This window comes from Eucyclogobius newberryi, unplaced genomic scaffold (assembly GCF_026437365.1).
Source record: "Eucyclogobius newberryi isolate DKJ021-1_F unplaced genomic scaffold, fEucNew1.0.hap1 SCAF_9, whole genome shotgun sequence".
NCBI lineage: Eukaryota > Metazoa > Chordata > Actinopteri > Gobiiformes > Gobiidae > Eucyclogobius > Eucyclogobius newberryi.
The window spans coordinates 19,699,844-19,713,816 of NW_027316532.1; the positions used below are offsets into that span (position 1 = coordinate 19,699,844).

The 13,973-nt window shown below is 41.2% G+C and overlaps 1 protein-coding gene across 1 annotated transcript in view; it reads right to left on the bottom strand.

Moving 5' to 3' along the window:
- Positions 1-1,831: 1,831 nt before the first annotated feature.
- LOC140354390 (contactin-associated protein-like 4) overlaps positions 1,832-13,973 on the bottom strand; it is a 281,713-nt gene continuing 269,571 nt past the window's right edge. The window contains exons 22-24 of the mRNA XM_072439389.1: positions 7,876-8,091; positions 3,419-3,490; positions 1,832-2,239 (exon numbers count right to left, since the gene is read on the bottom strand). Coding sequence (XP_072295490.1) covers positions 2,040-2,239; positions 3,419-3,490; positions 7,876-8,091 — 488 coding nt within the window. The 3' untranslated portion in view covers positions 1,832-2,039. The remainder of the gene's footprint in view (positions 2,240-3,418; positions 3,491-7,875; positions 8,092-13,973) is intronic.

The following is a 13,973-nucleotide window of genomic DNA, read 5'->3' on the forward strand; positions in this document are numbered from 1 at the left end:
ATGATAGACAGGAAAATGGAATTCTGACATCCAGAATTGGAGTCGGTGAAATTTGAACACAGACGTCAAAAGGAGCAAAAACTAGAGCTAAACGGAAAAGCATGATATGTCCAGACGGTGCATGTCATGCTCCTGTAGAATCTGTCCTCGTGAGTAAAAAGGCATGTGGAACAGTTTCGGCTGTAACATCTCACTGCAGTTGCACTGTAAAAGAGTGCATGTTCTATAAATTCACAAAAACAGTATTTGAACAGACAATGTTCACTCATTACATGGAATGAAAGTAGAGAAAGACTTTGTATTAAGGTACAATTTAACAAGGGGAAATAATGTATCTGTAAATTCACATAAGAGGTAAGATACAGGATCAATATGAATCGGGGCATATTCTGCATTATTTTGGCTTTTAAACATGCTTTTGGTCACCTTGGAATTACTATTTCACTTTTTCTAACTGAAAATACTGTCTACATTTGCAAAACACGCTTTGCAAAACACACTTCTGTTTCCAATGAGGTATTTCGGCCTATGACCTTCCAGCAGTGGAAAGCAACAATGAAAAAAACAAATAAAGGGAGCCCTCAGGCAACGTGAATGCTCCCAAAGAGCCGGACCACAGAATGAGACCGGTGATGGTTTGTGGACATAAAAACTGCATGGGAGAAGTCAGATCTATGTTTACATGTGACGCAATAATCCGGGAAAATTACAAACAGAGTTATTTCTGAGGCTCGGAGAAGACAACCTTGTAAACAGGATTAATAAAATATGCGGAAATGAAAAAAAAATACAACGCCAAGTTTTTAAAAAAGTATTTGATGAGGCAACACTGTTACAACTAGAGCTGGGTTTCGATTCAAATTTCAAGAATCGATTCGATTCCGATTTTTACGTTTCAAAATCGTTTTTTTCCGATTTCTCCGATCCCATCCGATTCGATCCGATTTCGATTCGATCCGATCCAGGGGTTAATGTTACCGTTTCCTTCACTTCATGACTGTGTAGAGAAGCAACATATTAAAACTAGTATTATATCAATATTAAACAGCAAATCTTACAAATATTGGTAGTTATTGATGGCTGGAAGACTGATGAAAAGGTTAAGGGTCAATCTACCTTCAAGAAAGATAATCCAGGAGTCCTGAATTATCTTTCTTGAAGGTAGCTTGACGTTCACTGAGGGAAATGTAGAAAATAATTTTAATAAAAAAAAAAATAATAATAATAATTAAAAAAAAAAAAAAAAAAAAAAATCGATCTGTGGACGTGCGTATCGATAATCGGTCATTAATATGCGAATCGATTAAAAATCGGAAAATCGATTTTTTCAACCCAGCTCTAGTTACAACCCAAATAAAAGTTCAATAAAGTAAATTTTGTGTAATATGTGTCCTTAAAAACGCTATCAATTCCCATTTTCAAAAAGCCCATTTATGCTAACACCTTCATTATAGCAGCAAGTCAGATATGTTTAATGCCATATTGAGGAACATGTCTGTGGAGACGAGTGGGTGAAGAAAACCCCCATCGCCAAGGTTACTGCACCTTTAAAACACAACTAGAGTGTTCAAAAGTAGTAAACTCACGGAACCTTTAAACAAACATGTACATTGTCCTGATAGAAACAAATACCAAAGAAATTACATTTATTTATATTTCTACTCATTGTTTGATGATTGAATTGTTAATCAGTTTGGTTGAGTATGAAGGGATTGGACTGTACAAAAATGAAAGAAGAATTGAAAAAAAATATACAGAGGGAGGAAAAAATATAGGGCATATCTCAAAGTACCTTAATACAAAGTATGACAAAATACATCGTAATAATAAATTCAGTCCATTATGGAAGTATATTTGTACAGCACACATTTCACCATTTACAGTAGTCGATATTTACATCTTGTGTTTTGTCCGACATGTTCCGGATTGTGCAAAGTTATCCACAAAGCCCAGGTCACTTTGCATCGGCGCACTGGGCTTCTGAGCGCCCGTGTGTCCTTCTGTCGGCGCCGCGAGCACCCGAAGGCGCCGGGCGGGTGCTAAATGAAGTACTCGTTGGGGTTTTCGTTGTGGGCCGTTTGGGAGTCGGCCTGGCTGCTGCTGAAGGGGAACTCGTGGCCGTCTTTGGACTGAGAGGCTTTGACCTGTTGGGTGCGGTACGTCTCCTTCCTGCTGCAGACGAAGCGAGCCATGACGACCAGCGCCGCCACGGTGACAAAGATCACCACGGCGATCACACCTGGAAACGTAAGCGTGCGTTATAAAGGGCTGAGTGTCGAACAAATGATGGAACGTATTGTGTATTGTTATTGGGCTTTAAATATACTTGTACTTTGGAATCTCATGTTTTTGAATGATGTCATGTCAGGCGTTCCCTCATCAGGATTAGTGTTCAAACTCCATCTACTGGCAGCAGAGGGAATTACATATGGAACTAAAGAAAAGCTAGCTTGCCCCGACATCTAATGTCCAGTTGTACGGAAGGAATCTTTTTTTCCTTTGTATTATTATTTAAGATTTTGACTTGACGGCTTTATTTGACATGAAATGGGGCGAGCGAGAAGGTATAGACACATGCTCAGCCTGGTGATTCTGTGTGAACTTCAAAATAGAGCATCGAGATTGTCTCATCTATGACTTAACCAATGTGGGAAATTTAAAACCAAGTGTTTTTGTGAGGCTCAGAGAAGGAGCAGAGAAGACGAGCTCGTAAATGAATTAATGAATGAAGTTAAACACAATGTCAGGTTTGTTGGGGGGCGTGTTACAGGTACAGAGTCCTTCCTGGAGGCTGAAACAGGGAAGCGTGCTGCTGGTGAGTAGGCCCTGTCCGTCTGCTCATCCGAGGGGAAGGATAGAGACTGTTCTCTAGCTAAAGACTGCAGGAATCAATCAAAAAAACACTTCGGGCACATGTATGACGCACCAATAGCACTGTAGGAAAGTTAAAAGCTCTGAAAAGTGAATTTTGCATGATATAGTAGGCCCTTTAATCTGTTTTTTCACTGTCGCCCTTCGAGGAAACTGCTGTTGTGATTTTGGGCATCACAAAAATAAATGTAATTGCTGCCCCCTGCTGGCAATGGCAGGGATAGTGTAATATTGAACAAGCAGAAAGGCAAATACGTTACTAAGAGGCTTGTTTCCACCCATGTAGATAGAGCGGAATTGTAGCTTTAAATTTCAGAGACAAGCTACAGTATTTTAGTTTTGAGCATTTGACGGAAAAAGACTACTACGGGACATTTCAAACCCGTCATCTCACAATGTCACGATGAAAGAAAAGAAAAAGGATGTGGTCTGATGGAAAATGGGTAAGGAAAAAAGTTAAGCACGCAGTCAGACCAGTTAGGAACGTCTAAACTCCCGTCATGAACTGTTTATGGCACGTTGGGATCACGGCTTCTAAGTCCGTTACCTCCGATCAGAGCCGAGTCACTTCTGATGGTGTTGACCAAAGGCTGACCAGGATCCACTGAGCTGGGCTGGTCTGCAAACAGAGACACACACCAGAGAATCCATAAATCTATACGAGTAAAAACTCACCGTTCACAGGCTGGTCGCTGGAATGCTGCTGGAATGAATAATATCTTTGCGTGATATATTATTTACTTACCTACTGGCTTTATATCATTACAAATGTTGGGCGCTCTTTCCACTTCTACTTATCATTTTATTAGATATTATAATAGTTAACAAGAAAAGGGTCTAATGAGAACAAAACACAATGGTAAAAGCATATAATTACAACACGAGACGGCCTGCGAGGTCCAAGGCAAAAGCGAAAAGTGCGTTTGATTTCAGTTTTAAATTATCCACAGATTGAGGCTTTAGGGCCCAAAAGTTAAATTATTTATTTTTGCTTAGTTTGATCCGTTTCTCTGTCGTTTTGTCCTGATGAATGTTTTAGGACCCCAAAAAACACTGGATGTGAAATTTTGAACCGATATTGACAGTTACTCAAGTCTTTAGACTTCCTGGTTTGTTCCTGGTTTGGTCCTGGTTTGGTCCTGTTCTTGACCTGGTTTGGTCTTGTTCTAGTCCTGGTTTGGTCGTGTTCTTGACCTGGTTTGGTCCTGTTCTTGACCTGGTTTGGTCCTATTCTAGTCCTGGTTTGGTCCTGTTCTAGACCTTGGTTTGGCCCTGTTCTAGTCCTGGTTTGGTCGTGTTCTTGACCTGGTTTGGTCGTGTTCTTGACCTGGTTTGGTCGTGTTCTTGACCTGGTTTGGTCCTGTTCTTGACCTGGTTTGGTCCTATTCTAGTCCTGGTTTGGTCCTGTTCTAGACCTTGGTTTGGTCCTGTTCTAGTCCTGGTTTGGTCCTGTTCTAGTCCTGGTTTGGTCCTGTTCTAGACCTTGGTTTGGTCCTGTTCGAGTCCTGGTTTGGTCCTGTTCTAGTCCTGGTTTGGCCCTTGTTTGGCCATGGTTTGGTCCTGTTCTAGTCCTGGTTTGGTCCTGGTTTGGTCCTGTTCTAGTCCTGGTTTGGTCCTGGTTTGGTCCTGTTCTAGTCCTGGTTTGGCCCTTGTTTGGCCCTGGTTTGGTCCTGTTCTAGTCCTGGTTTGGTCCTGTTCTAGTCCTGGTTTGGTCCTGTTCTAGTCCTGGTTTGGTCCTGTTCTAGTCCTAGTTTAGCGCAGCTTCACTTCCTTGTTTCGATGCAGCACCTTCACATTTGACACCCACATATTCACCTGCCGATACGTGTACGCACCAAACATTTTCATCACATATTTTCTCTTATTTATCGTCCACTTCTGAACTGGAATGATCGACCGGCCCCTCGCACACGCCGTGATTATGTACAGCAGAAATAAAAAGAGCAGAATAAAGAGTGGTCGTCTGGAGTCGCGTAAAGCGGCGTGTGCGGCGTGAGAAATGAGTGCCGCGGTGCAATCACTCAGAGCGACAGCCGCGGTCCTCAGGGGGGCGCTGTGTTAATGTCTCCTGCACCTCGGCCCAGGTTTAATGAGGCCTGACACGTGTAATGAACAGACTGAAAGCAGGTTAACACGTCTATATGACACGGTGGCACAGTGGCAAGTGTCATCTCGCGGCGAAGAGGTCCCCGGTTCGACCACCAAACTGTCTGAGTCCTTTCACTGAGGAGACTGTTCCCGAAAGATTGACTTTACTGCTATTTAATGTCCATTTACTGTGCATTATTAGAAGTCACAGTCACTGATTGTACATAGCGAGAGCGCGTTTTGCCGTCACAGTAAAGCTAAAGGAAACATTAGCATGCTAACGGAACACTTCCTGCTTCGCTGAGGATAAAATGCGCTATGATTAGATGCACAGAAAGCTTTTTGGTCTCATTTTGACCCAAATAGATGATGTTACAATAAATCTGTAATGTGGCTAAACAGATTTTACCGTATTTTCCGGACTATAAGTTGCACCTTTTTTCATAGTTTTGGCCGGGGTGCGACTTATACTTACATTTATACTTATATGCTTGTATGTGATCGTTATCGTTATTTTCACACTTGCAACTGCATTTCATACTCCAGTGCAACTTATGTTATTTTCTTCTCTATTATGCATTTTTTGGCTGGTGCGACTTATAGTCCGGAAAATCCGGTAACATTTAAAAAAAAAAATTACCCTTTAATTATTCTCAATGTAGTATCTTAATTCATGATATGGTTTTATATTCCAGTTAAACATCTATTTTTAGTATGCATTTTGTGTCATTACTTATCTTGCATATTGTTACTAGATAGTTTTTTTATCTGCTGATCACATACTTGACATTTCCCCATTGCAGAACAAATAAACGTTCTCTTATCTTTTATTCCCATTTAAAAGCATCTATGGACGGGTTTTTTGAGGATCTTGTTTCACGCATGAACCCAAAACACACACATTATTAGAATCTTGCAGCTGCTGAGTCTCGTGGCCATGAGTCCGTGGGCACTGAGCTTGTCTACTGCTGCTATAGGTTGAACATTGAGGACATTTTTTTCTGTACTAGAACAATCTGAGTCCTGTCAAAGAGCCCGACTGTTCCCCTGACAACAAGAGACTGTCCATCACTTTAAAATCTCACCTTAAAGAGCCGAGACAGGAAACCCAAGTCTGCGAGCTCTGCTTTTAAGTTGTATTTGTCCTCTGCGTTACCACATTCACGCAGATAAATGCATTTTAGTACAGCCTGCTAACTGGTAATTTGGCTATGTATTACCGTATTTTCCGGAGTATAAATCGCACGAGCCAAAAAAGGCATAATAGAGAAGAAAAACATAAAAGTTGCACTGGAGTATAAACATTTTTTTGGGAAATTTATTTGATAAAATCAAAGACGAAGAACATCTTGAAATGCAGTTTAAAATAATAACAGATGAGAGAACATGGTGAATAGCTGTACGTATGCTAACGCTAACACCTTCAGCTACATGACGCACAGACAGAACTGTGGTAAGTGTCTGGTATGTTAACGTAACATATTAACAGTTATTCAGATAACTATAGCATAAAGAACATGCTAACAAGTTTACCAAAGCATCAGTATTACCCCAAATCACTAAATCCATTGAATTCTTCTTCCTCTGTGTCACTTCTAAACAACTCCACAAACTCCAGAGGTAGAGGAAGTGCAGATTCTTCTTCTGTGTCGGTTAGAGCCTAGAGCGCCCTCTTGTGGTTGCCAGTGTAAAAAAACAAACCCGAATAATATCACATATAAGTCGCTCTGGAGTATAAGTCGAACCCCAGTCAAAACTATGAAAAAAGGTGCGACTTGTTATCAGGAAAATACGGTATTCCTGCAAAACTAAACATTAGATTCCTGGGTCTGTGCAACTAAAACAACGTCCCACATTGTCTTTCTCTGTAGGTCCGCCGTGCGCCTTGGTGTCGTTGTGATTGTCCATCCGTCAGTTTGTGCCCCAAAGTAATTATCGTGGCCCAGACTCAAACCGGTCTCCTCGTTATCTCCTGTTTTCACTCACAGTTCCTTCATAACTTCAGCACAAACACACACAAAAAATCATGGAAGCCTCAAACGTGTCAAATGCGGTCAATGTTATTTTACTGAAATTGAAAAAGCGCGTCTCTTTCAGTCACACAAAAGAGTGAGGGGCATTCAATAGTGTTTGGATAAACCTTGGTGCAGCGGTCGGACAATCTATTTGTGAGGACGGAAAATGAGTGTGAGAATCTTGGAAGTAATTTAAATTCAGTGTAAACACAAAAAAGAAAGTGTACATGTGTTTGTTTATGCCACTTTATCGTTCAGAAGGAAGAATGGTGAGATAAGACAAGGTGAAGGAGAGAAAAGGAAGGATTATAAGGATTGTGCGGTCACTGTGTTAATAATACTGAACGTTTGTGAAACAGGGTGACAATAATACTGAACGTTTGTGAAACAGGGTGTCAATAATACTGATAATATTACTAATATTACTGTTCAGTAATATCACTGATCAATCAATATCACTGTTCAGGGGCGTCAACGTTTTTGTTTGAATCGTTAATCGCCTGCTAAACACCTCTTAATAAGGAAAGAAAAAGCAAATCAATTGTTAATCTCCACGGCAACGGTCCTCCTTTCTCCTCCTTTCTCATCATTCCGAGTAAATGAACCAATGATGCCAGATTTTTAGAGCGCAGCAAGAATAAAAAAGCACAAACCAAGCGAAACCAGACCCAAAAAATAAGTAACTTGTTAAACATTGTGTGTCGCCGCTGAACGAGGGCTAATTAGCTTATTTCAGTTGTAAATTTAACATTATTAACGGCTTTAACACATGATTTAACTATCAACAGCCTGTATTTCAGTCATTACTGGTTCGATTATTGTGAAACAAACCTGACAAATGGCTAAAAATCACTTCTTTCATGACCCAAAATAAGTACGCAGACTTGGTACAATCCGTTACCTGATAAGGAGTGCGTGGTCTCTGCTGCATAGGGATTGGCCGAGGAGGCGGAGGCACAGTCGGAACGGACCAACGGGCCTCTGACGGTGACGGCGGGGTCAGAGGTCAGCAGGGCGGTCTTCAGCGGGGTGAGGGAGTTGAAGCGGACGCCGGACAGACAGCCGCTGAAGCCCTGAGACGCCACGGCGGCCAGCTCCGGGTCCAAGTCCTCCAGGTCTGGAAAGAAAACCAAATACATTTCAATCCCGTGGTCGTGGGCGGGGCTGATTACCCGAGACAGAGCCCCCATCCTGAGTCTCTACCCAGCCAACTCTCGTCTCTCCATCGCTGCGCCATCGTCGATCCATCGCCGCTCCATCGTCGCTCCACCGTCGATCTCCATCGTCGATCTCCATCGTCGATCCATTGTCGTTATTATCAAGAAACATTCTTTTCTTTTATATTCCATAGTTGTGGCGTGGTCCTTGCTAGTGAAGGACTGTTGGAGAGCGTGATTTCAGCGGTTTGATTTTCCCGTATGCGCGCTCGGCCAAAATGCGACTGTTTACATCATCACCGACCAAAACAGGGCAAAGTAAGAGGCTTAAAGAAAGTTTTCCTGTTGTTTTCTTGCTGACTTTTGTCCTGTGGTTTGTTACTCACCTCAAAATGCCCTGACACTGGATCTGCTGACCCGACCTGACCAGTCCTGTGAAGCGGCACTAACACCTTTGATTTGGATTTGTGGGATTATTGCATTTAACTGTTCAGTGAATTGATTGATTGATCGATTGATTGATTGATTGCACATTTAATTGTCTGTTTGTAAATCTGGAATAGAAAAGGGGTGAAGGATTTTTGCAGAATACTGAATCAACCTGCAAATAAAAACAGTTAAGTTTTTCCTTAAATTGTTCATCCCAACAAAACCAACACAAGGACTAAACTACAAGACTCATTTTTAGAGCTTTTGTGATTAGGATTTTACAATCAACAACAATCATCATTCCTTTTTGAATATTTACCCACAGTAAAAGTACATTTTGTTCGGTTCAGTTGGCTCAGTGTCACTGTTGGTCTCGTTGGCCTTGATGAGTGTCAGGTTCATTAGCCTCATTTGAGCTGTAAACTCTTTAACTGACTTTACGACATCATTAGCATGGAACGGAGACGCGCTCATGACTTAATCTAGATTCATAAACTGTGAAAACCTGCCAGCACAACGAAGACACGCCATTTTGCAAGTCAAATACAAATGCGTTTTTTGCGTGTTTTTTGTTTAATTTAGCTTTTAGTTTAGGTTTAGTTTGCTCAACCTTTTGTCCTTTGCATTGTTACGCCAGGTTTGTAGTTATAAACAGGTCAGAATCTGGTGTAATTGGCTGTTAAAGTGTCAGATTGCAGACTTGTCGACCTGGTTTAAGGTTCATATCTCCGTAATTACTGGCCCTGTCCACGAGAAACAAAACTTGACACAAAGTACAGCGTCTGCTCTGCCGGCACAAACAAAAGTCATAGTATTTCCTCATAATAGCTTCAGTGAGCGGCGCCATTTTTCAACCCCAAAGACATGAGTCGGTTGAAAGGACACGAGTTTAATGGAGCACGTTTGTGGAGCAAATCACCAACAAATAACGACGCGGTTCAACGTTTTCATCTGTTATTATGTCATGATCACATTATATAACGTGAATGACATTTATTTTCCTCTGAACCAGGTTTTTGACACTTAATTCTACTATTTATTACTGTATCCATGGGTCATGAGAAACACTGAAATAATACTGAAAATGAATGAAAATTAAAAAGGGTTGACGGTTGAAGGCTAGGCTAACGTTTATTAGCATAGCCAGGCAGTAATGTGTACCCTATCATTAGCATTAGCTGCTAACGGGCTGAATCAAACAGCTCAGTCTGGAGTGATTTCTGTAAGTTCACTGGTCCCTCCCTGACCACAGTCTCACAGTTCTGGACACACGGGGTCTTTGTCCATTGTAGATGAACAAAGTTGTTGTGAGAAGAACAATCTCGACAGAGCGGTGCAGCCTGGTGACCCATCGCCTCGGACACAAAACCAACAAACTGGACCAAATCGAGGGGAACGGTCATCGAGTTATGCCAGTTATGCTATCAGGGACAAAGTTTACAGGGTGAAGAAACAACTGAAAGGAACGACACCAAAAATGTACTTTCTGGAGAGTCTGACAACAACAGCGCGAAAAGTTTCAGGACAAACTCAAAGCAGGATGGACGGCTTTACCTGCTCACAAACACAAACCAGCGCCATAAACTATTAGATCCTAAAAAGTTACAAATTTGAATGACTTAAAACACAAAGAAACTGAGTAAACCATTAACTGTAAACTTAAATCATGTGACACCCTGAAGTCGGTCTGAAATGATGCTTATTTGTTGTGTTTCCTTTTGTTCTGTGTTTTGTCATTTTTGTTTCTCTATCTCTGTCTCACAGAAGATTCAGTGAATACCTACATAAATATAATATACTATAGGCCATCACAATATGGTTTCAAGTGCCAATCCTGCATCTTTAGAAATAATCAACAACACATTTGATGAAGGCGAGTGTGGGGTTTTCCTCGACTTCTCAGAGGCGTTTGATGCCACTGATTGTAACATTCTTCAAGACAAATTGCAGTATTATGATGTGAGAGGTTCTGCACTTAATGTGTTTAGAAGCTATTTGAATGAAATATGTTCACATTAATAATAGTTTAATCTTTTCAGAAAACCATTAAATATGGTGTCCCACAGGGCTCAATTCGGGGCCTGCTTCTTTTTATAATATATGTAAATGATTTCATCAATTCCTATGATATTTTTCATAATCTTTCTTGATGATACAAACTTATATTCCATCTCATAAACATCTGCCGTATCTTCAGGACCTTGTAATTAGTGATTTGGGGAAAGTAGATGTTTGGTTCAAATGCAATAAATTATGGTTAAATACAAACAAAACTAAATTCACTGGATTTTGTTCAAATAGAAGAAGTAAAAACACTGAGTTTCTGAAATCAACATCAACAAACACACAATCAAAATATGTTGACTTATTAGTAGAAGCTCTTTTAACTCCTAAACCCCTAAACTACTGTAATGTAAGGCCGATCCAAGTTATCTGGGAAAGCTACAAAGATTACAAAAGAAATCTAACAATAACACCTTTGGCCGGGTTTAACTGTCCCTCTGATCCTCTCTTCTATAAACTTAAGCTTCTGAAACTCACTGATTTCATAAAACCTGTATGATGTCATTTTAGACCACATGACAGACTCTGTCAGCTCATTCCTATATCTACACCCTCTAAAGTCCACAGACAAGGGGGAAGTCTGTGCTGAAGGGCCAAAAGTGTTTTAGTGTTAGAATAGCATGTAGCATGTAGCATGTAAAGGCCACAGGTTTAGAACAAGCTGGACACAAACATCCTCCTCATCTCTGTCCATGTTTAAAGGAGCTGTTTGTTAAGCTTTATGCATAAACGTGATGTGTTTAACTACTTCCATTTAAGACAAGATGTAACATTCTGATTCAAAGGAACAGGAAGAGGTCCAAATGTGTAAGTGTGTATCTATGTATGTATTTACACATAGGTAGCAGTAATGTAAAAATGATTTTATTAATATCATGTCTAATCCCATGGGCCCAGTATAAACTAAGGACAGTGTGTGTTCTTAATTATGCTGAGTAATGTTTTTTTACTGTATATATTTTGTAATAAACCTGACGATGATGTAATGCCACTTTTCTCTTTGTACTTTTCCCACCTCAGTAAACATGACTCCCAGACCAGCCCTGGAGTTGTTCAGCTGATTTAATTGTGTTGTCCTCGCTGTGCGCCTGAGAGGAGTCGGCCTCAGCGTCGCCGTGGTGACAGCGGCAGGTGAGGCATCAGACGATCGGGAGATAGTGCGAGGCAGCGTGGGGCCGAGCGGGTTTGATTACAGCGCCGTTACGACCTGCCTCAGCCGCGCTAACAGCCCCAGCACGAGGCGGAGCGGCGGGTGAGCGGCGGTGATTGAGTCAGCTTTCCATTGGAACACAAGTCACAGCCTCGTACGCTCATTTACATAAAGCGTTTAAAGGCTTCCATTACTTTTCTTTGCTTTGTCCTTAAACCAACATTTTGTTACTTTCAGACGGTGACTTTGTACCAACATTCAGATTTAGTTTGCTCATTCATTCATTCAAATACATCTGCAGCAGTTCTGGCCAAAAACAATACATTTAAAAGAAGAATGACATATGCTCCTGTGAAAAGGGCCACATACGTGAGATAAATACAAATACAATCAAGGTACAAAAGGTACAATAAACCTAAAGGATGGTACTTTTAGGTTGGATAACTGTAATGGCCTTTTACAGGTCTAAGAGTAGGATTGACTTTAAAGTTTAACAAGGCGTTTGAATGGTCAAGCACCAAAATATATTAAAGATATGCTAGTTCCAACTGACAGAGAAAGGGTTCTGAGGTCTTCTGGGACAGGTTTGTTGTGTGTCCAAAGAGTCAGCAATGAAGACCTGCCCCAAAAATGAAGACCTGCCCCAACAATGAAGACCTGCCCCAACAATGAAGATCTAACTCAACAACGAAGACCTGCCCCAACAATGAAGACCTGCCCCAACAATGAAGATCTAACTCAACAACGAAGACCTGCCCCAACAATGAAGATCTAACCCAACAATGAAGACCTGCCCCAACAATGAAGATCTAACTCAACAATAAAGACCTGCCCCACAATGAAGACCTGCCCCAACAATGAAGATCTAACTCAACAACGAAGACCTGCCCCAACAATGAAGATCTAACCCAACAATGAAGACCTGCCCCAACAATGAAGATCTAACTCAACAATAAAGACCTGCCCCACAATGAAGACCTGCCCCAACAATGAAGATCTAACCCAACAATGAAGACCTGCCCCAACAATGAAGATCTAACCCAACAATGAAGACCTGCCCCAACAATGAAGATCTAACTCAACAATAAAGACCTGCCCCACAATGAAGACCTGCCCCAACAATGAAGATCTAACTCAACAATGAAGACCTGCCCCAACAATGAAGACCTGCCCCAACAATGAAGATCTAACTCAACAATGAAGACCTGCCCCAACAATGAAGATCTAACTCAACAATGAAAACCTGCCCCAACAATGAAGATCTAACTCAACAATAAAGACCTGCCCAACAATGAAGATCTAACTCAACAATGAAGACCTGCCCCAACAATGAAGACCTGCCCCAACAATGAAGATCTAACTCAACAATGAAGACCTGCCCCAACAATGAAGACCTGCCCCAACAATGAAGATCTAACTCAACAATAAAGACCTGCCCAACAATGAAGATCTAACTCAACAATGAAGACCTGCCCAACAATGAAGATCTAACTCAACAATAAAGACCTGCCCCAACAATGAAGACCTGTAACTTGGCGTTTGGTTCACGAGACAATTCTCCAATAGGAAAACATAAAAATCCAATCCAACACGTATGATTCCTTTATAATTCTGCCACTAATTCTATTCAGAAACATGCAGAACGCGTCAATCTGGGCTCAAACCATCGAGTCCGGGCGAGTTTGACCAGAAAACCTCCTCAATATCTTCAAATTACAGCTGTTTCCATTGTGGCTATCGCTAATTAGTTGCACTACTTTATTCATTGTGAAGTCAGCAACAAAGTTCTTAATTTGTAAAGCAATTGTTGTTCCAGCTCAGACTCACTCCACCAGCACCAGCAGTCGCAGCCTTTCAAACACTTTAATTAGAGAAACACAAAATGAGCTTTATTTCCTCGGTGTTTCCCCGTTTCTCTCTCTCTCTCGAGTCTCCATTTTCCCATTAACACGCCGAGTTTGTCCCCGCCTCTGTAAATAGAGCAGGTCCATTTCGTCTTACACTTCTTCATACTTTTTATACTTAAATACTTTTCATCTCATTTGCATCTTTATAGAAACTGTAAAAAGGGCCCTAGTCGACACAATTTGATTAAAACGAAGCCTTTCTTTGTACTTAAGGTGCTATATATTGCATCATTCATTCACTCTTTGCGTTCCTTCTGGTGCTGGTAAGCTGTAGCTGCCCCAGGGCACACTG